Source organism: Podarcis liolepis (assembly GCF_965112155.1).
Source record: "Podarcis liolepis genome assembly, chromosome: 4".
In the NCBI taxonomy this organism is placed as follows: domain Eukaryota; kingdom Metazoa; phylum Chordata; class Lepidosauria; order Squamata; family Lacertidae; genus Podarcis; species Podarcis liolepis.
Window position 1 is genome coordinate 3864433 of NC_139558.1, and position 23957 is coordinate 3888389.

General features: G+C 45.5%; 1 protein-coding gene and 1 long non-coding RNA gene across 2 annotated transcripts in view; both read right to left on the reverse strand.

Annotated features, from left to right (window-relative positions):
• The window catches only part of LOC310706086, a 1025148-nt gene that overhangs the window by 410472 nt on the left and 590719 nt on the right, over window positions 1-23957 (reverse strand). The window lies entirely within an intron of this gene.
• Window positions 12255-23957, reverse strand: part of DIAPH3 (diaphanous related formin 3) — a 119135-nt gene continuing 107432 nt past the window's right edge. The window contains exon 28 of the mRNA XM_083501125.1: window positions 12255-13976. Coding sequence (XP_083357251.1) covers window positions 13720-13976 — 257 coding nt within the window. The 3' untranslated portion in view covers window positions 12255-13719. The remainder of the gene's footprint in view (window positions 13977-23957) is intronic.

Genomic DNA, 23957 nt, shown 5'->3' on the forward strand with positions numbered 1-23957 from the left:
AAGCTCTGATTTCAGACTAGCCTAACACAAGCTAAATTGGGAATGCTGAAATACTGACATTTCCCTGTACCTAGCTGCTTAAGCAAGGGTGAGGTTTATCTGAACAAGATTCAGCCTTAGATAGTAGAAGGATGAACAATGACAACTGCATAATGTTTTCCAATGAGAGCTTCATTTTTGAACCTGTCTGATATTTGATGCTTTATCCAAGCAGTGTTATGCTGAAGCTGTTTACTGGTTTCTGCAGTTTGTCAGAGTCAAAAGATTTACTGCACTGCAGATCTTCCAAGGGAAAAAAAAGAAAGAAAGAAAAAGAGTAAAATGCTCTGATCCTTCTTGGGGGACTTGACAATCACAAAGGAAAAAGGTTCCTGTATTTCAGAGGTGGAGTTAATGGGAGGTCACTCTGCTATATTATATAGAGCAGAATGCTCCTGTTGCGATTTTGTTAGAGGCAGAGAAACTCTGCGATGTGGTTGATGTTGTTTCAACAGGATAATCCACCATTGTAGATCTGCCAATTAGAAATCGATATAGACTGCTTACCTTTTGCTGGATGGTGTGATGTGACGCAGCCATTGGGGAGCTGGGGCGGCGGCGGCGAAGTCCTCACCCATGTGACCGCTGGCAGCATTAACAGCCTCTGCTGGTCAAGGGCTTTTCTGGGATGTCCTGCAAAGCATTGAAATTCATATTTGCCAATCATGGCCAGACTAGCAGGTGAGGTTTTGGCGATAGACCTGGGGGAGCCAGTTTCCACTCAGGTCCACCTCTGTGGCTTGAATTATGACTGCACTGTGAGTGGGCAGCGAAGTTGGTGTCAGACATCTGACCTACCCATCCTGCACAATTCAGCCCTGTCAGAAGGTAAGTGGACAGTTGTTCTAGCTAGCACGACCTTGCTTGGGAATTAATCAATCGCCATATCTAGGGCAGGGAGGAACTTGCCTGCAGACAAATTGGGCCTGTCTGGAGGTTTTGCCTACCTCACTGCTCCTGGGATTGCAATAAGAAATGAGCTTCTGTTGCTGCAGCTGATTAGACTGGTCTGCCACGTGACCTAGGAATCCAGGATTTACCACCATGGGGCATAACCTAGCCAACTATGGGTGCGGCATCTACATGCAGATGATGCCCATGGACTCAACAAAACCATTTCCCACATTGGTTTTTAGACTGGGCCCAGAGGCTGTGCGTGGGGGGCATGAAGGTAAATAGGACTTCCAAAGTCCCTTCACCTGCCTCAACGCAAGTTAATTGTGTTCCACAGCAGGCATGAACTTGCACCAAGCAGAGGGGAAAGCTAGAAGGGGATATGGTGAAGGATGCAGCTCTGCCATTTACCTTAATAGCCTCCACAGCTGTCTGGAGGCATGCCTGTGTGTGCAATCGAGTGGCAGTAGAAATTCTGCATGCTTGGACACTGCACCCACCACTGATGTGCCCAAGCTATTTAGCAACAGGCTGGCTGAATGCAACACACTTCACATTCTGCAATACTGTTTATCAAATGTTTATGTCCTTATTTTAGAATTGTCATATTCATCATGTTTAGGGTTATGTTACTGAACAGGAACAGATTAAATAAAGAAGTACCTACCTCTTGACTGAAGAGTGTGCTCATGCTATCAGTACATTCTCTCAAACCACCAAAGTGTCAGAAAGTTCTTGAAATTGAAACTGACAAACATACCATTTTTTTCTCAGGGGCAAATATCAAGTTGGGAGTGTAAATAAAACCCAGCATGGATCTGCTCATCAGCATGATGAAGATCAAGTGCTTGCAAATGCTGTCAGTCCAATAAATGTCAGTTAGCGCACCAGCAAAAGGACCGACCCACCCAGAAGTTTTTCCCAACCTCACAATTTGGAAATCAACTGCTTTAGTTGATATTTAAGATGACGCTTGCATTGATCATGTGGATAGACCACTTTTCAATGTTGCAACTGTGACAAACTCCTTGTCAAATGCATTTTGCATCATATTCAGGAAAATTGGCATGCTGAAACTTTAAAAAAATGGGTAAAGCAGTTTCACTGAATATCCTTTAATCCGTGTTTCCCAACCTTTTCCCAACCAGCTCCCCATCTGACCTTGTTTCCTTCCTGTGGTTCCCCCATGGGAGGTGCCCCCCCCATAAAAACCAATGCAAAGATTCTTTTTCTTCACTTCTCACTTCCCCCTTTAGCCCTCTAGCCTTCTGCTATACCCCCCCCCCATTTACGTGATTTTCACCTATGGCCCCCTTGGAATATGGGGGGGGGGCAGGGGGCATAGCTGTCAACTTTTCCCTTTTCTTGCGAGGAATCCTATTCGGAATAGGAAAAGGGAAACTTTGAGAGCTATGACAGAGGGCCATATGGCCCCGAGTTGGTAAACGCTGCTTTAAATGCATGGCTCAGGATCCCCTTTACCCTCACAATAATCTCAGTGGAGCTATAGCTCTTGCCCCATGAAAAGTTACACAAAGCAAGGGGGCATGGGAGCAACTTAGGACCAAGTAGACACACCCCTTGAAGCGCCCAATTATCACCCCTCCCTTGTGTCAAAATTTAAAGTGGTAACCGGGCTCAAGCCAAACCTATGAACCATATCCTGCCCTTGAGGCCGATTGGAACTGGCTCTTCTCTGCCTTCTGCTGATGAAGATGTTCCTGCGTGGAATGAGGGAGCCTTTGCAACCACCACTTGCACCAATTTCGGGGGCAGTAGAGGAGTGTCATCTCCTGCTCCCCCCCCAAAAAAGTACTGGGTCTCTACCATGGTTGGTAGAGAAAGCAGAGACCACCTTGCCAACAAAGGTCTGTATAGTTAAAGCCATGGTTTTCCCAGTAGTGATGTATGGAAGTGAGAGCTGGACCATAAAGAAGGCTGATCGATGAAGAATTGATGCTTTTGAATTCTGGTGCTGGAGGAGACTCTTGAGAGTCCCATGGACTGCAAGAACCTCTCCATTCTGAAGGAAATCAGCCCCGAGTGCTCACTGGAAGGACAGATCCTGAAGCTGAGGCTCCAAGACTTTGGCCACCTCATGAGAAGAGAAGACTCCCTGGAAATGACCCTGATGTTGGGAAAGATGGAGGGCACAAGGAGAAGGGGACGACAGAGGACGAGACGTTTGGATGGTGTTCTCGAAGCTACAAACATGAATCTGACCAAACTGCGGGAGGCAGTGGAAGACAGGAGGGCCTGGCGTGCTCTGGTCCAGGGGGTCACGAAGAGTCGGACATGACTAAACGACTAAACAACAACCATGGTTGGAAACCTTCCAGCTGGCCCAATAAAGAACATTCAGTGTCTCTATGTATGCATTGAAGATTGCAAATAGATGCAATCTCACTAGCTTTGGCAAAGGATGACTCACTAAGGTCATTTCCATGCTCAACATAGTACTCAGGTATACTAGGGAGTGTTGCCAATTCATTATTCTTTTCAAATAAAGAAAACTGGAGTTATTTTTGTCCACATATATTTTACTTTTGGTTGAACTTAAAGATGCAACAGAATGCCAAAAGGACAGGCCCAAACCAACATAGCATCTATAAACCACAACTATTCAATTAGTTTATATAAAACACAGATATTGTGGTATATTGGACCACATCTCTTCAGACAGGAGTTGAGGGATAGGATAGCTGAATACTCACCAATAAGGGGAGGGGAAGCTCTGTACTGTAGTGGCCAGAATATAAGCCGCACCCGCAAATAAGCCGGGGGGGGGGAATACCTGAATATAAGCCACTCCTTTAAAATTCCGCAGGCACTCACACCTGAAAATGGCAAATGTAGAAGAAAATCTTTTGGTACCATTCCCCCGCGCTCCAGGGCTGCTTCCGGGGGGGGGGGGAGCCACGCCGCTTTGCTGGCAGCCTTCCCCCCTTCCTCCTCTCAGCCGGTGTAGGGGAGGCTTGGGAGCTGTTTCATATTGTGGAAGCCAATTTTTGTAAGGTCGCGAATTTAAGGCGCACTTTAACTTTTCTTGGTCGGAATTTGGGAAAAAAGTGCAGTTTATATTCGGGCCAATACAGTATGTACAATAACTAGCATTTTAGATAGAAGGTTAGATTAGTACTCTTCTACCCAAGTTTCCCCCATGCTGCGAAATGTGCATGTGTAAGTATAGAAAGGTAGACATTATAAGACTCAACCCCCTTTTGCATTCTGAAATGTTATGGGTCAGGAACAGTTTTAACCACAACCCCAGGTTCTCTAAACCAGGCTTCAGTTATTGAACTATCTCAGACATTTTGGTGCTCCCTTTATTGGAAAAAATAAGAATATCACTTCAGGGTCACAACCCCCTGCACTTTAAAAAATAAATTTGAAGAATATTAGGGTTTTGCTTAGATTTCTTGGGGTCCTTTCTCTATCCTTTTGTTCATTTTGAACAGTCTGAAAATAGTGCCATAAAATAGGTGTGTTCTGGTATATTTCTTTGAATAGACAAGACACCTGTGGCCATAGAAAGTCTGGATCACCTACCATCATTTCCTTCATGACCTTTAAAGATGTCATTTGAAACTATTTCATTTCCAGTTGCTTCATTCTGTGCAAGATGCAATTTCAGGTCCCCAAAGTGAAATCAAGTAGCACATTTATCAGATCTGTTTCCTAACCTCCCTGTTTCTGTGCCGTTATATGTCAGGTGCAGCATACATTCAAGAAGCATGAAGATCCTGGCCTTTCAAAACACATTTCATTCTTACATCATCATCAGGATAAGCCTGTTTAGATGTAGGGAAGAAAACCAATTTTGATGATGAAATGCTTTTTCAGCCTTTTAGAAGATCTACGTTCAAACATAACAGTTCTCATAGTATGTTGAAGCAGTTGAAACAATATTGACCTAACTGAAGGTATTCTTGTTCTATAATCGTAAAATCACACATCACTTTAGAATCTGTCCAAATATAAGACCACACAACTCATAAATGAGGGGTGGGGATTGCAATAGTGGGGAAAGAAACTACCTTTACACACCTAAACACTACAACTACTAATAATATATTGCCGAAGTTACTGCAAAAGGTTTCAGACCATAGAACATGCTGTGATATTTCAAAGAACTGGATTTTTTCTATCAGCATTGTTTGCAAATGTAAGTTTAAGAAGAAAGTGCAGGCAAATAGAGCCTCCTACAACTGGCATTCCCCTCTGTTCCCAACAAGGTTGTCTATCACCAACTGTCCAGTAGGAAGATGTCACTGAGTAGTACAGTGCAATTTGAACTGTGATTTGGCTTTGCTTTGAGCACCATTGTGGTAATCAAAGAAAGCCACTATGGCAGGTGTCACGGGCTGCCTCTGGTCTCAGCTCACAAAAGACCAACGCCAAGCTCTTCTTATATACAAGGATGTTTATTGCAGTTCATTATTGGTTCCACAACCGAGGCGTGCAGCCCCGAGTGTCTAACGTCAGACATTTGAAGTCCCCTCTGATTCGTCCCCGCCCCTACACCAACTTATGAGGCTTGTGCTAGACCACCGCTTCCTGTCTTTCCTTTTCCGCAGGGTCTTTCTGCCCCCCTGGGTTCCTTCCCTCCTGCTCTCTCCCGAAGCGGATTCCTGAGATGCCTGTTCCCCCCTCCTTCGTGCTTTGGGGCTGGGCTCCTCCTCCGGGCTTTCTCCATTTCCGCGCGCCTCCACATTTGAACTTGGCGCGCGCTCGCTACCCCTGACCTTCCTTTTGACACTGACACTACTCCCTGTACTACTCTCCCCCTCTTCCGGCAGGACGTTCTCCCCAGATCTCCTTCCCCTGTCTCTTTCCTGCTCCGCTCCGTGTGTCACACTGGGAACCCCCCTCTCTTCCCTTCGTTCCTGCTGGGAAGCCGGCCCCGATCTCCCACTCCCGCTCGGGGTTTCCCTGCTGCTTCCCTGCTCCTGGCAGGTCCCCCCTGTGACCCCCTTGTCCTGACTAGGGGCGCCCCCTCCTGAGAATCCTCCGATTCACTTGAGAGACTCATGGACGACCTCAAGTCATTGTCATCCTCTTCCTCACTGTCCTGGGATTCTTCCCCATCGCTCTCCGTCTCCCCCCTCACCTGTGCCTCTGTCCCTGAACCCCTGACATCCATCCCCCCCTCGAAGCCCCCCCTTCCCCCCTCCCGCTGCTCGGGCGCAGGTTCTGGGGGCTCCGTCGTTGCGGAGGTCGCTGCCGGACACAGGTCGTCGACGTCGATCTCCTCTGCTTCCAGCTCAGTGTTTGTGTACTCGAACCCATTGTCCTCTCCCAACATGTTCACGTCCTCCCCTCCCCCTGTTGCCTGGGTGGGGTCTGCTTGCCAAGGACCCACCCGCCACCTCATGCGCCAGTCCTCTCCTGGTTGGTCGTCCCACCAGTAAGAAAGGTCGGTGTCCACCCCCGAACACGATCCCCTTGGAGGGCTCGACTCTGGCGTCGTCTCCTCTGCGGAGGAGAACCCTCGGAAGGTGCTGGCGGAAAGCGTGGGCGTAAAAAGCCAATCGTCGAAAAACTGTGCTGGCATGGGCCTGTGTGGGAAAAGGGCATGGAACTCGTCCTTGAGGAGGGGTTCGTCCAAAGCGTAGTCCGGCACCCAACTGTTGGTGCTGGCCGGGGCGCCCTCCCTGGCGAGAAAATATTCTACTCCCTCTTCCCCCCATCTCGAGTCCAGAATCTCTGTGACCTCGTTGACTGGTTCGTCCCTAGGTGACCTCCCCCTCTTGGGCGACTCCCTGCTTGGTTCTGGTGCCGTCCCTGACTCCTGAAATCTGTGTGGGGCCTTGTAGGGGGTGAGCATCGACCTATGAAAGACCGGGTGCATTCTGGAACCCTCGGGGAGGGCCAATCGAAACGCTACCGGATTGATCCTGGCCTCAACTTGGTACGGCCCTAGTTGCCTGTGTCCTAGCTTCTTTTTAGCTAATGACTTGGCCGGCACTGCTTGGGCCGCTAACCATACCCAGTCTCCCACCTGGATGTCTTCCCCCTCCCTCCTGTGTTTGTCCGCCTGCACCTTATAGGCTTGTTTAGCTAGCTCTAAGTGTCTTCGTAGCTCGTCATGCACCTCTTGCAATTCTGCTGCGAAATGGTCGGCTTCCTGTGGCGCCCCCTCCCCCGTCGTCACGAGCCCCGGGAAGGTTCTGGGATGCCTTCCATTGTTAGCGAAGAACGGCGTCACCCCCGTCGACGCGTGCTTCGTGTTGTTGTAGGCAAACTCAGCCATCGGCAGGTAATCCACCCAAGCTGCGGGTCGCTGATTGGCGTAACATCTCAGGTACTGCTGCATGATCGCGTTGACCCTCTCTGCTTGGCCGTTGGTCTGCGGATGTCTCGCCGACGACAGGTTGATTTTGACGTGCAGGATCCCTAGGAGCTTCCGCCAGAAACTGGACACAAACTGGCGCCCCCTGTCGGACAGAATGGACCGTGGCAACCCATGCACCTTGAACACGTGGTCGATGAACAGTTTGGCTGTCTGCTCCGCTGTCGCCACCTTCGCGCAAGGAATGAAATGCGCCATCTTGGTGAACAGGTCTACAACCACAAGCACCGCCGTCTTGCCTCGCGAACTGGGCAGATCAGTGACAAAGTCCAGCGCCACCCTCTCCCACGGTTGCAGTGGTGTTTCCAGCGGTTCCAGCAGTCCCGCTGGCTTCTGGTGCACTGGCTTGGACCTTTGGCACGTGTCACACCTGGCGACGTACTCCGCGACCTCCCCTCGCATCTGGGGCCACCAAAAGTCTCTGGCCACTAATTCCGTCGTCTTTTCCTTGCCGAAGTGGCCAGCGCTGGGTGCGTCGTGCAACTGCTGCAGAACCTTCGCGCGGAGATCGTCTCCCGGAACGTAGAGAGCACCTTTACGGGTCAGCAAGCCGTCGCGTATCTGGAACTCGTCGTCCTTCGCTGTGCCCCTCTGCACCTCTTCCATCTTGGACTGTGCGAACGGATCCGCCTGCAATGCGCGACGCACCGCCTCCAGGTCCACGGCGGCTGAAGCGCACGCCCACGCCTGCGGTGCAAAAATGTGCTTGGCTGCCACCGGTGCCGCTGCCTCGAGATACTGCGGTTTCCTGGAGAGCGCATCTGCTATGACATTGTTGTCGCCTGGGATGTACTCTATTCTGAAATCGAAATCCGCAAAGAACTCCGCCCAGCGTATGTGCCTCTGGCTCTATAGCTTCGCCGTGCGCCAGTACTCTAGGTTCTTGTGGTCCGTGCGGACCTGCACGGTGTGTTTGGCTCCGATGAGAAAGTGCCTCCACGCCTTGAAAGCTGCGTGGATGGCCAGCAACTCCCTGTCCCAAATGGTGTAGTTCTGCTCCGACTTGCTGAGCTTCCGGGAGTAGAAAGCACAGGGCCTCCAGTTCCCCTGCGGGTCTTCCTGTAAGAGGACGGCCCCCACCGCTCTGTCAGATGCGTCAGTCTCCACCCTCATGGGCCTGCCAGGATTCACGTGCAGCAGCTGTTCTTCGGACGCGAAGAGACTCTTAAGTCTCCTGAAGGACTGCTCCGCTTGGTCCGTCCAGGTGAACTTCTTCTTCTTGGAGCTGAGAGTGTCAGTGATAGCTGCCGTCTCCTTGGCGAAACCCCTGATGAACTTGCGGTAAAAGTTGGCGAAGCCGACGAACCTCTGGACCTCTTTCCGATTTCGCGGGCTCTTCCAGTCCAACACCGCGCGGACCTTGGCGCTGTCCATGGCTAGTCCCCTGTCGGACAGCCTATAGCCCAGAAAATCCACCTCCGTCACGTCGAATTGGCACTTCTCCAGCTTGGCGTAGAGCCTGTGCTCCCGTAGCCTCTGCAGGACCTCCTTCACGTCGCTCTCGTGAGCCGCCAGCGATTCTGAGAAGATCAGAATGTCGTCGAGGAAACATACGCACTTCTTGTAGAGGAGTCCCGCTAGCACATGATGCATAAAAGCTTGGAAAAAGTGGGAGCCATTTTGGAGACCAAAAGGCATAACTCTGTATTCGTAGGTGCCCAACGGCGTGAACATGGCCGTCTTCCACTCATCACCCTCTCGCACGCGTATGAGATTGTAAACTCCGCGGAGATCCAACTTGGTGAAGATCATCCCTTTCCGCACCGTCGCGAGCAGGTCGTCGATCTTGGGCATGGGAAAGGCCGCGGGCTTTGTCTTTGAGTTTATGAATCTGAAGTCTACGATCAGCCTCTTTTGGGGCGTGTCTTTCTTCTTCACAAAAAACACAGGACTGCCGCCTACAGCCTTCGATTCCCGGATGAATCCCCGCTGCAGATTGTGATCTATGAATTCCCGGAGCTCCTGCAGCTCCTCCTCGGACATGGAATACAGCTTCACAGGCGGCAGCGTTGTCCCTGGCAAGAGGTCAATAGCGCAATCGTAGGGCCGGTGAGGTGGCAACTGGTCAGCCTCCTTTTCGCAGAAAACCTCCAAAAACCCCTTGTACTTGAGGGGTACTGCTTGCGCCATGCTGAGACGTAGCTGCTGCCCCTCCTCTGGGCCCTCCTCCTCCTGACCGGTTTGGATGCAATGCTGCGCGCAATAGGACGAGCCGAAGGTGAGCTGCCGCTGGTACCACGCCATGGTCGGGCTGTGCCTATCCAGCCAACTCATGCCTAACACTATAGGCGTGTCTGACAGGCGGGTGACGTTGAAACTGATGACTTCTCGGTGATTGCCAATCTGCATCACCATGGGCGGCGTCTGTCGTACCACTTGCCCCCCCAGCAGCTTCCTGCCATCCACTGTGACGACGTTCAATGGCAGCGTGGCTGGCAGAAGCTCTATGCGATGCTGCTTGACGAACTGCACCCCCACGAAGTCTGCATTGCTCCCACTGTCAATTGTGATGGGGACCTCCAGGGTGCGTCCATTAGGTAGCTGGAGGGTTGCAGTGAGCTGCACTACAGGTTTGGGTGGCAGGGGGTCTGTAGGCTGCAAAAGCGCTGGGGACTGCTCTACTGATTTGCCTGGCTGTGCCCCAACATTGCTGATTCCAGCCAGGCATTGTCGTTTCCCTGAAACAGCTCTTCATGCTGTGCTGCTGCATTTACTGTTGCCAAGGCTGCAGTGTGCTGCCGCAGCCTCTGGGGACACTCTTTCGCCATGTGCGTTGCACAGTCACAGATGTAACACTTCCTGTTCCCTCTAGGAGGCTTCTTCTTGACTGTTCCGGACGCTGGGGCTCCGGCCACTGACTGAGCCTTAGCACTCCCCAGTTCCATAGGCTCCTCCCCTGGCTGCAGCTGAGGGGAGAGACGCTGACGTCCTGGATCTCTGGGAAACAAAGGAGGCACTCTAGACGGTGCGTGAAGCTGGCTACCCCCCTCATTGCGCCAAGGGCGTTCTTCCTGGCGCACTCCAATGGCAAGCGCACGCTGCACCACGTCTGCCAGGGTTTTAGGTCTGTCCCCCCTAGCCAGCTCGTCCTTCACAGGGCCAGAGAGCCCCTCCCAAAATAAGTCTCTGACAGCCAAAGAATCCTTCTCCCATCGCAGCACATTCAGCAAGGCGAAAAAGCGAGCATGGTACTGACGTACTGAAGCCTTGCCTTGCCTTAAACCATGCATCTGCTGGCGTGCCACATCCACATCCACGCTAGACTGGAAGCAAGCGTCCATGCATTTGATAAATTCATCAGAGTCCCTTCGAGCAGGGCAATCCTCGCGCCACAGATTGCGCAGCCAAGCCATCGCTTCCACATGCAAGTGGGACACAATGAAACCCACCTTCTCCTCTTCATCTTTAAAGTCGTCGCGAAGCAAATGCAACGCATATTCTACGTCTGCTTTAAAACTGGGGTATTGCTGCAGGTTCCCATCGAAGTGGGCTACTAAGTTGCCCCCTCTTCTGCCCAGTGCTACCCCAGCAGCTTTGGTCCCCGGGAACCCCACTTGGCATGCATGATCCCACCTGGCTTGCAGATCTTGGCACCGCTTTTCCGCCTCTTCCCCCCTCTTCTGGGAGATCGTTACCGCAGTGGTAAGCCGGGAGACTGTGTCGCGTAGCTCAGCTATCTGCTGGTCCATACTCATGGCTGCCAAACTTCGTGAGCTTTGCAAAAAAAATTTTGCGTAGTTTTGGAGGGGACTTACTGTCACGGGCTGCCTCTGGTCTCAGCTCACAAAAGACCAACGCCAAGCTCTTCTTATATACAAGGATGTTTATTGCAGTTCATTATTGGTTCCACAACCGAGGCGTGCAGCCCCGAGTGTCTAACGTCAGACATTTGAAGTCCCCTCTGATTCGTCCCCGCCCCTACACCAACTTATGAGGCTTGTGCTAGACCACCGCTTCCTGTCTTTCCTTTTCCGCAGGGTCTTTCTGCCCCCCTGGGTTCCTTCCCTCCTGCTCTCTCCCGAAGCGGATTCCTGAGATGCCTGTTCCCCCCTCCTTCGTGCTTTGGGGCTGGGCTCCTCCTCCGGGCTTTCTCCATTTCCGCGCGCCTCCACATTTGAACTTGGCGCGTGCTCGCTACCCCTGACCTTCCTTTTGACACTGACACTACTCCCTGTACTACTCTCCCCCTCTTCCGGCAGGACGTTCTCCCCAGATCTCCTTCCCCTGTCTCTTTCCTGCTCCGCTCCGTGTGTCACACTGGGAACCCCCCTCTCTTCCCTTCGTTCCTGCTGGGAAGCCGGCCCCGATCTCCCACTCCGGGTTTCCCTGCTGCTTCCCTGCTCCTGGCAGGTCCCCCCTGTGACCCCCCTTGTCCTGACTAGGGGCGCCCCCTCCTGAGAATCCTCCGATTCACTTGAGAGACTCATGGAAGATCTCAAGTCATTGTCATCCTCTTCCCCACTGTCCTGGGATTCTTCCTCGTCGCTCTCCGTCTCCTCCCTCACCTGTGCCTCTGTCTCTGAACCCCTGACAGCAGGTTTTCAACCTTTTGTATCCATGGCTCCCTTGAGCAACTACATTCTTTCTGTGGCACACCTGTGGGGCTCAGGAGCCCAGTTATATCCCCACTTGCCTAGCAGTCTCTCACCCTTTTTCAAACACCCTCCCTTGTGGAGCGTTCCTTCAGCCTCCTCTCCCCCCTCCCTTCTCCTTGGGAGTCCTCTGGCCAGCCATGGCTGCCACCCCTGGTCTCTGAGCTGCCCGCCTGCCCCACAGAGAGGTGCCTCCTCGCACTGCCCCACAGTGCAAATCAAGGACTGCCTGAATAAAATGGGGAAGCTAGAGACCTGTGTATACCATCTTAAGCCACTGGAGGAAATCTGGGTATAACTGCAATAGGTAATGGTAACAACAACAACAACAACAACAACAACAACAACAACAACAACAACAACAAAGTCCACTTTGGTTCTTAATGCTAGGAAGACACAGAAATGATCTATATTTAACAATGAAAAGTGATCTGAGTTCTTTACATTAAAAAGCAATTCACATCTTCCAAAGGCATATTTGTCCGATTTTTAAAGGAGCAAATAAATACAGTACAAGAAGATGTGTAACAAAGAAATATACTAAATTCAATAATCCCTAAACCATTTTGGTGAGGAATTTGAAGTTTGATCTGCTTCAACATTCTGCTTTTATCTGTTCAAAAATAATTAAGGCAATGCATTTTTTAAAAAATAGCTCCTACACAACATTTTGAAGAAAATTATTACTGGTAATCGGTGTGTCCAAATAATCTGCAGGTAATCTCATAAATGGATCCAGTTTTCCAACCCAATTAAAACCAGAAGCAATATACTATTGCAAGAGTAATTAATTAGTCTACACTGCAGTGATGTGCAATTTACAAATGAATTAAAAATACACCAATACTGATTAATTATGCGAGAAATCTCTACCAAATCCAACAGCATGCATTGTAACAAAGCAATTTAAAAAGCCAATTCTGGCAAATATTTCCTTAGGTGTCTTTCTGTGCGCAACAGAAAAATTAAGATCAGTCACAGTCAAAGAGTAACTAAGTTCCTTTAATAATCATAAATTTGTGCTAAGGCAAAATTGTGTTTATATTTCAAGTTTGAGTAATAGCTATAGGTTGGATATACATCTTATCATACATTTGATATTACTTTATGCATAGATACGCAGTGTTGTCTATAAATTAACAATCAATGAATGCATTTTAGCACTTACCTGATGAAGAATCAAGCTATACTATTAAACTTATTTATAACTTATGTAATATTGTATTGCACTTTTTTCTACTAAAATTTCAGACTCTGCAATGCACAATACCCAGGATGTACATAGCTTGATTTGCATTTTTAAAAATTTAAGTCAATAGCTCACAATTGTTTTAAAGTGGAGCACATGGGGGGAATGAGTGTTAATCAGCAGTCAACAGATCTGTGAACCAAAATTTTCCCCCTTTCATTATCCTTGAATTGTCTTCCAACTACGCAAGACATCAATGCCCTATTACAGGAATACAAAGAACAATTTTGTATTCAGGCACAAAACATTATAAATCCATATATCAAATGTGCATCATGCAAAACATGTAACAGCCATGAAAAGCTTCTTTATGGTGCGGTGCCAATCAGAAAATAAACATTTATTGCTTCAGAAAGCTAATGGAGATCAGTTGCTCAAAAGCTCATTTACATCAAATACTCACAGCATGTGAAAAGCTAATGAATTAGTCTTTCTGAAAGAGAGGAACATGCTAATTTTTTACTTGCAGGTATTTCTGATTTGGAGAATTGGTCCACCTGCATTTCTGAAGTTGTATATTCTGTTAATAGACATACATTTTTCTTGAACAACTTAAGGGACTCAGTTTTTGCTTTGATCGGTGAAGTCAAAGATTACAGTGCTCGTAATCTTGCTAGCAGAGCTTCTACTTCAGGAATTGCTTCTCCTTTAGAAACAAAGCCAGCAAGCTCCATTTCTTTCCCTCTACTTCCTCCATTACTAATGCCCTTCTTTCCAACAGCTGCTCTCTTTTCTACAGATGAATTAGTTTCCATCTTGAAATTAAGGTCCTTGCTCACTGGATTCCTTGTTGATGTTGTGTTCATATTGTGGTGCAAATGTAACTTTTCTGTTGGTGCTTTCTGGTTTTCTGTAAGGTAGAAAACAGACAAATCACAATTATTTTTGACTCAAGCACCCCAACTGCTGAAAACTGGCAAAGCTGTGCAATTCTACATTCTAAAGAGAAGAGCGGGTGTTTGGTTAATGAACTGAAAGAACCGAGTAGCAAAGTTGAAACTGTGATCTAAGGAAAACACATTGAAGAAAAACTGTTAATAAAAATAATGAAGTCTACCCATGGACAAGTAAAGTGTATGGCTAGGATCCAAAGAGCCACATACTGAAGGTAAGCCCAGCGGGATGTTTAAACTTTCCAAGGCACGCTTGGGTACATGGAAATGGTAGGATGGTCTTTGGAATCCTAGCCTGACATTGCATAAATATAAAGCAGGAGCGCTTCTCAAATGCTGAACACTCATCCCTCACATTGAAACCAGTAACCTCTTGGAATCTTCTAAACAAAGAATTAGTCCCAGAGGAAACAAGAGAATGGTGAGCCTCACCTCCCACCCCCAAGTAACAGTTTAGCTCAGATGAGTACACTTGTCAATAAAACCGACACAGGGCGTTTTTACATTTGTAAATTCATGAAAGTGAACATAGCAGCTTCCAGATACACAGGGTTGTATCCAATGATGTGAGGATCTCATCTTCCTCTCCTCTCCCTGTACACACCACAAATCTCATTGAGAAGGGACCTTGGCTGGATCAGGCCATCTACTCTAGTATTCTGACTTCAAAACTCCCTAACCAGATGCAGTTGGGAATATCATAGTTCATTATTGTCCCCGTAATTTGATCTATTAAAGAGCCAAAATGAAGTGTAGATTCACTTGGGGCCTTAAACAATACATAAGGCAATTATTAAAAAATCAATATACTCTTCAATTTACCTGTCTAAACAAACCTTCTGATAGATCCTATACTTTTTTCTTTTAAAAAAGGCATATTCAATATTCATGTAACCTTGAACAAGGCTTGAAAATGGTTTCAACAAACTTGACATGACATTTAGAGTTTTTTGGTTATTCGCTGAAAGATGTTCCATCATCCCAATAGTAATGACTTTGGAGCACAGGCAGTCACTCATGACAGTGTGTTTTATGTGAGTGCTGAAAATCCCAACCGAAAACAGCTTGTACATTAAAAGGCTGCTGCTGAAGATATTTACTGCACTGTCATTCCCTGACCAGGGGCTCACAATGATGGATGAGTTTTTTACACAGTTTCTTGGGCAATCTCAACGAATTTTAGAAGTATGATCACCTTTTGGCTGTTAGGAGAAAATAAAATAACCTCTTCTATCTCCTGCATCAGGGGGACAATTGTTACTTAAAATCCAATAAGAGAGAAGCAATTTTCACTTAGCTTCATTTACTGTATGAGAAAATTGCACAAACATATAACCAGAATTAGATACACACAAGACTCAAAGGAATGGCACTAAGCATGTAAGATGATTGTGCCTTTTTGAATTTACATAGTATGAATTTAAATATGCAACTGCAAAAGAGATAAATACTGGAATGATTATACTGGCCTGAAAAAGAAGAATAGCCATATTAGAGACAATTCAAAACTTAATAAAGGCTCCTGGTATGGCTCTTGAACAAGAAAACTATTTTCTTCCTATCATGCAATTTGTAGAAATTCCCATGTGCAGCTAGACTTTGATATGAGGGCATTTTAACCTTTTTACACATTTGGGGTCATAACTCACCCTAAAACATGCAAAACTAGCCTACTCCACTTAAGACCGCTTGCTATTTCCTTAAAATACAGGAATTGGCTGTCCTGTGGTTCTGAAACTCCCCTCCCCATTCTGTCTATATATATTTGTGTGTTTTAATTTTAAAATTTCTTAAAAGGGCATCATCATGGTGAGAGACCTTTTTTGGTTGATGCAACAGTTAACACATGCAAATGTTAACCATTCAATATCCACGGGGCAGTATTTAATTAACTCTTTACACTGATACAAGAGGATTCATAGATGCCCAGTGCAGTTTAGGGGAAACCTCAGAACAGGTGTAGGTGGTGTGGGGCGGGGGGGGGGGATAGAGTGGTTCCAGCATGCAGGGGAAAATCCTTGCACTGATGAACAGTAGTCTTAGCTCTTTATTGCATATACGAGTAGCTCCAAAACTGCATGTGGTTTTCAGCTTCAAACAAAAATGTATGAATAAGCATCAGGGGGTCTGAGAAAATAATAATTCTTATGGATGTATTACATTCATATCCAATGTTTGCACCATCTTAAGCTGTAGCAATTGCCATGAGGGTGCATAACTACTGTAGATTGTTTTGATTGTTGTTAGTGTGAAGTGCATATTGTGAAGCAGCTCTGGATATGAACAAAAGCCCGGATTCAAGTACATCTTAGTCCTTTTATGTGACAGTCCTTTCAAGGAGTCTAGGGCAGTGCACATTCCCCATCCTGTTTATATCCTCAAGACAAGCCTGTAGGGTAGGCGAGACTCAGAAAAATTACCCCAGATCAGCCAGTGAGCTTCCTAGCTGGGTTGGCGTTTGAACTGGGTTGTCTTAGTCTTGGGCTTTCAATGGGAGAAGAGGTATCAGGGGCCACTGTTCTGCAGTAGTTCCTGGGTTGTCTCAGTGATTATCTCCAGGGACAGTTCCAGAAGATACCACTGGAAGGGTGTCCCTCAGTTCCCTGGCTCTTGAGTTATGAGATGCCTCTTGTCTCCAATGCTATTCAACCTCTATAGGAAGCCTTTGGGAGCAAGTCAACAGGACATACGAAGTGAGGGGGCATTATTACAGTGATGCTACTCAACTCTATTTTTCGGTAACAATTGAGATGGCTGTGCAGGTCCTGTACTGGTGTCTAGAGGCAGAGGTGGGCTGGATAAGGTTTAATAAACTGAATCTGGCAAGCGGGGCACTTTGAGCAGCTCCCATGTACAGGAAGTTGTCTATGCCATTTCTGAACTGGGACAGCCTGACCACATTGCCCATGCATTGCTAACCTCAAGGTTATATTTCTGCAATGTGCTCTGTGTGGGGTTACCCACAAGATTGGTCTGGAGGCTGCAGCTAGTACTGAATGTGGTGGCTAGAATACGGTGGCCAGGTTGCTTGTGAGGGCAAACTACCATCAGCATACAGCACCTTGTTTGTGGTATTTGCAATGAGTGCCAATCTGCTCCCAATCCAAGTTCAAGTTTTGGTACTAACACATCCAGCCCTATACAGCTTGGGACCAGGTTATTTTAGAGACCACATTGCCCCTTATATACACATCAGGTCACTATGTTCTGTAGGAGAGTGTCTCCTTCAAGTTCCTGTTGTTGTTGCTGCTGTTATTGTTAAAAAATATATACCACCCTTCATCTGAAGATGTTAGGGTGGTTCACAAGATAAAAATACAGGATAAAAGCACAAAAGAAATAGTTAAAACAAAACCAACCCCCCCAAAAATACATGGGCACCATAGAATAGGCCGTAGAATATTAATCAGCCAGACGCTTGGTTGAAGAGAACATTTTTGCCTGGTGCCTAAAGACGTATAATGAAGGTGCCAGATGAATTTCCCTGGGGACAGCATTCCACAAACGGGGAGCCACTGCAGAAAAGGCCCATTCTTATGTTGCCGCCCTCTGCACCTCACGTGGAGGATCCTCAGATGATAAACACAGAGCCTGGGATGGTTTATATGGGGAGAGGCGGGCTTTGAGGTATTGTGGTAACCAGTGCAGCTGAACCGGGATCGGTATAAAATACTCAAACTGCCTTGCCCTGGTGAGCAACCTGGCTGTTGAAATTCTGAACCGGTTGCACCAAAATATTAGAAGTCCACTCTACAGTGATTCAGAAGTAGGTTCTCTGTAAGGCTTCCCCTGTTCTGTGAAACAGCATGCTCACTGAGCTACAACAGATAACCAGTATCTGTACTCCATGGAAACAAGAGAAGACATTTTTGTTCTAACATGTATTCCCGGGTAGAGCAATAGGGCTCTGCCATAGCTGCTCATTTTGAATTGTTTTAAACTCATCTTATTTGTTGTGCTGCTTTGTAACTGTTTTTATTATATTTTGTACATTGCCTTGGGGCATAGGTGGAAGGCAATTAATAAATAATAATATTAGAAACCATTTAATAGTTAGTAGTACTCCTTCACTTAACCATTAAAAAACAACAGTAAAGCAATGTAGATTTACCCATCAGAATTGGGATTGGTTGTAGCTCTGTTCAATAAAGTCCCTGGGGCAAACCTAGATTAGCAACCCCATAATGTCTGAAAAGGCCTTGTGAAGTTGCATAAAACCATAGTGAATGTTTATATGCCCAAACATGTTGTACACCTCATCCCTTACGTCCTGCAAAAATACACTTTCTACTATGGGTTTTAAATAGTATTTGTTCGATTTCATAATCTAATTCTTAGTGGCGAGTGGCAAAGTCTGACATTTTCCACTCTGGTAAGTTGATAGCAGCATCTTAGAGCACCTCTAGCTCTACACATTCCATTCAGAGATATTTTCTTGGGCTTCTTTTTCTTTCCTGCCGCTTCACTTTTGATTGCTGGAAATTGTGTTTGAAAGCCAGGTTCACTACGTGGCTCAGAGCTGATTCACATTATTTTTTCTGACTTGGATATAATTACTCATGTCAAGAAGAGAGCATTAAATGTAAGATGCAAGGAACTTTCAGCATTTCTCTCTGGGTATATGCATCAGGAAGCAGATAAATGTAATAGGTATCCAACAAGGATACCTGGGGAAAAACAGACACTTTGTGATTTGCACTTGCTGTTTTCTACATGAATATTAATCTTCATGTTGAAAAAAGGAGAGGGGAAACTGTATTTATGTCATTGCTTACAGTTGTGCTTATTTGAATCCTTGATTTTGGAAAGGTCTCAAACTCAAGATTATGCTTACTGGAACCCATCTTTCTTGGATCAAAGATGTATGTGGTCTGTGCACAGGAACTTGTTTCTAAGCTTACAGTGGCTGTCCATCTGTCCATCCCAGCAACAGAAAGGAGAACTGAGTGAGCACTTACAGATGTGCTGTTTTGAACAGTTTTAAATCTGATAATTGCAGAATGTGTCTAAAGCTGATTCATATGACAATTAGGCATATGAAATGCCCATACTGTTAGATATACTGATTTAATTTGTTGAAATGGGATTGCTTAAATAGATATTGCTGTGTGTTTACAGAAAGCACTTTCAAGTTTTGATTAGTTACTAGCTGATTCTAGTATGTGCTCCAGTAGCTTTCATGTGGTTAGTTAACTTTGGTCACATGAGAAGGAGCAAGTCACATACTCCATTTTGTGTGAGTTCACTGCGATGTCACAGCATAAAGAGATGGCTGTATAAAGAAGCTTCTCTGAACACTGCTAGGAGGAAAGTGTTAATGTTTTTTCTCTGAAGAGAGAATACAGAGAGGGCTCTCTATGAATAGAGAGACAGCAGTGCAGCAGCTATTGGGTCTCTGAATGGAACAGAGAAAGGTTGAAATGTGAATCTCTTCATGGAGCTGCAAGGCCTATAGGAAAGTGCAGACTGGAAGAGGGAGACACAGGTTATGATTTAAAACAAGAAGCTATATTTTAAGTGAAGCTGAGCCTATGCTTGGATAAGCATGTCTTGCGAATGCGAATATATTCTTTTATCATCTGTTCTGCAAGTAAAGCTTCTGAATATTTAAGGAATGTCTGGCCACTGCTTTAATTCCTAAAAGGGAATTGAACTAATACTCAATTTTGATGTAAGAATTGTGCTCAAGATCTACCCACTCTGGAAGAATGGCAGATGAAGGTGATAGACTATATGGGACTGGCTGAAATGACCGGCAGAATCTGCGACCAGGGGAAAGAGACGGCGGAGGAAGATTGGAAGAAATTCAAAATTTATCTTAAGAAATATTGTAAAATTAATGAATGCTAAAATGTTGAGGTTTTAGGGGGGGAAAGGGGATTACAGCTGTAAAAGATTAAGTAAAAGAATAGAATAAGGGGAAAATTTGATAAAACCAAGGGTTAGGATTTGCTGAAACAAATTTGGAAATTGGGATGTAGAAGGGGGAGGTATGGAGAAGTCGATGAAATAAGGTTTAAGAAAAAAGGATATGAAACTATACATGTTTGTTTGTATGCTTGTTTGTTTGTGTTGTGTATTGTTTGTGTTTATAAAAACTGTGAAAAACCAATAAAAAATTCTATTTATAAAAAATAAGAATTGTGAGGGCATTGTATTAAAGCAAGATGAACGCTGCGCCCTATAGTCGTCTTTGACTGGACTTAACCATCCAGGGGTCCTTTTCCTTTACTTTTAATTTAACATGAATACATCACCCCTTTCCAAGCTTTCCAATATGGTCATGATAATAAATAAAAATATATATTATATATATATTATATAACTGTACTACTCCAGTAGTACTCGAAAGTGCACTGCCAGTACTAGTCACTAGAGAGAGACAGTGTACCAATGGGTCACATCCTGACCTCAGCTGGGTTATAGCAATGGCCCTGTCACCCCCTTCCCCTTTTCCTTTAGTGGGGACCAGAGGCCATGGAAGGAAGCAGGAAGCCTGTGCCTTACGAGTTAGGCGGAAAAGGGGATTAACCTATTGGCTGTCTCTTAGTGCAGACGCAGCTGGGCTTCAGCCTCCACAACCACCACTGGCAGCAAGAGCAGCAAAGACGTTATATGCTAATGATAATATTTTATTCTCTTATTATTCTGTTTTAAATGTGCAGTTTATATTTGACTTCCTTCAGCAATGTTTTCATTTGAAATCTTTAAGATTTCCTGAAAGGTATACATTGGCTCCCAGTACGTTTCTGAGCGAGTCTGACCAAACTGCGGGAGGCAGTGGAAGACAGGAGTGCCTGGCGTGCTCTGCTCCAGGGGGTCACAAAGAGTCAGACACGACTAAATGACTAAACAACAACAACAACGTTTCTGAGCACAATTCAAAGTGTTGGTGCTGACCTTGAAAGCCCTAGACTAAGTTTACCAGACATCCCCGTTTCCCAGGGACAGTCCCCGGATTTACAAATCAGTCCCCATACAAAATCCATTGAAGTTGAAAAGTGCCCCCAGACTCATTGAAAAAAATCTGGTAACCTTACCCTAGACGGCCTCGGCCCAGTAGACCTGAAGGAGCATCTCCACCCCCATCGTTCAGCCCAGACACTGAGATCCAGCACCGAGGGCCTTCTGGCGGTTCCCTCATTGCGAGAAGTGAGGTTAGAGGGAACCAGACAGAGGGCCTTCTCGGTAGTGGCACCCACCATGTGGAACACCCTCCCGTCAGACATCAAGGAAATAAACAACTATCCGACATTTAGAAGACATCTGAAGGCAGCCCTTTATCTGAAGGCAGATAAGCTGCCCAGAGTGACTGGGAAATAGTAATAACAACAACAACAACAACAACAACAAACATAATTTTTGTTAACTTTGTTACATTAAATGTGCATTCTGTAGTTGACATCTTGGTAAGGTTTTATTTTAAAATCTTTAAGAAGTTAGGAAAGTTTTTAATGTTTGATATTTGATCACATTATTATTATTATTATTATTATTATTATTATTATTATTATTTTGGGAGCCGCCCAGAGTGGCTGGGGAACCCAAGCCACATGGGCGGGGTATAAGTAATATATTATTATTATTATTATTATTATTATTATTATTATTATTAAGCGAATATTTTACTTTCCTGTTAATTACGTTGCTTTGAATTTATACTATATATTTGACTTTCTTCAGTAATGTTTTATTCTGGATTGCTTTATTTGATGCTTTAATGTGTTGTAAACCATTATGAGTTTTTTTCTTTAAAATATTAAATGGTATACAAATGAAATTAATAATAATAATTAACAGACAAACTTTTCTCACCCTATATGACAAGCCACACCTACAAAAATTCCATCTCTTATGTAATCATTAAAGATACAGAAACTCAATCTTCTCTTACAACTCTTTGTCCTGGAGAGGAAAGCTGGAAGTTGGCAAAGTATGGTTACAAAAAAAAAAAAAAAGCACAAAAAATCTCCTAAGAATAGGTTCCAGGGTACAGTTAAAAATTCTGGGACTGAAAATTGAAGATTACAAAGAATAAGATTGTAACACGCAAGTAAAAGTCATGCAACTATTTCACGCTTGCAGCTGTAATATGATGCCAGGTCAGCTTATACAATCCATGCAACCTTGAAATGTTAGCCTGAACCCCTTCCTCTAAAACTACATTCTCCCTCCATTATTCAGCATCACCCTTCACCTAAACTAAGAAGAAGCGACAGAGTAAGGTCAATTGTCAAACTACTTCAAGGAAGAAGCTTTGTGAGCTGTTGACAGAGAAAGCAGGAGATCTGAGGTGGTGGAGAGATGAGATGTAGTGTGTGGGAAAGGGTGGGGGCTGGAACTCACACAAATTGATTCCAGGGCAAGTAGTATAGAACAGGAGCAGCAGGCATGCAAGAGAAGTAAAGTGGGCTAATACCGAAATAACCAGAGAAATTCTGAAAATTAAAATCTATTATTGAGAATTTGTTGAGAGGAACATTTGATGCAGTTCAGCAACTGCCAGCAGCTGTTTACAATGAGGCAGTGGATTCACTGGATATTGGAAGTCAGTGTCATGCTGCATGTATCAGCATTCAGATTCTGAGCTAACAGTGCTACATTTACACTGAATTGCAAGAGGCTGCTTGCTGTATTCCAAATTGAAGCGGTATTTACAACTGACTTGCCCAAAGTGGTTGCTTCTGCCTTCCAGGTTTCTCCTTTGCCTATTAGTATGTGGGCAAAGACATCCACGCATACGGTTTGGATGGCTATAAACCACTTTCAGAAAGCAGCCCCTTCTGAAGTCTATTGTTGGCATGGTATGTAAATACATAAGGAAGCCAAATTAAATGTGTAAAGGCTTTATTTGAGTGTGGGATCCACTACAGAAGGAGTAGCATCCATGTTAGTAAGAGGTTAATAAAGTCTAGCAGTGAGGTAGGAAGTACAGTAGTAGTTCTCCCCCACCCAAAATCTGGAGAGTAGAACAGATTCTAGGTCTAATCCAGCTCTAGGGGCATACAGCAAAGCATGTGTCCACAATCTCTCTTACTAGGCTAATCTTTCTTTGCTCTTGGAAGTACCTGATGTCCCAAGATTAATATTGTTCTTTGGGAATAGAAATCAAATTAACTTTACAACAGCCTGGCTTAATTCAGAATGTTGATGTTTTTAAACACTTGTGCAGAGCTTAAAAAGTAGAACAAGCAGCTCTAGGCTAGCTTTACTTTGCTTGTCATTTGTATTTGAGGGGAAGAGTTATGGTTATCAGTGAGGTACTGGATATGTCACCTTCTCCTAAAGGTGTTGGAAAGCAAAATATCTGATTTGAGATGACAGTGAATGTGTTTAGAAGCGTAATGCAGCTGCCAAGTATGAAGAGAGAACCAAATAGGAAAAGTAGGGAATATGCCTATTTGGGTATAAAAAGCAGATTATGGCACGAGAATGGACATATTAGCAACAGTGCAATCCGACTTAATCCTATAATAATGATTTTATTATTTATTACCCCCCCCCCCAATCTGGCTGGGTTGCCCCAGCCACTCTGGGCATCTTTCAACACCTATACAAACATAATAAAACGTCAAACATTAAAAACTTCCCAATACTCTGGTCTGTGGAACGCTCTCCCCAGGAAAGTTTGCCTGTCGCCTTCATTATACATCTTTAGGCACCAGGCAAAAACGTTCCTTTTTAACCAGGCCTTTGTTGATTTGATTGACATCCTATGTGTTATGTATTGAAGTTCTCACCCTGGCCACCAGGAGTATCGTGTATATAGTTTTCACTCAGGTCCACGTCAGTTACCTTAGGTGGGAAACCCTGGGTTGTTGTTGCTACAATATTGCTACAATATTGACAGCCGGCTGCCTATAAAAGCAGGCCGGCTAAGCTGTTTGCTGTTCAGTTCTGTTCCAGCTTACAAATAAAGAGCTGCTTTGGAGAAATCG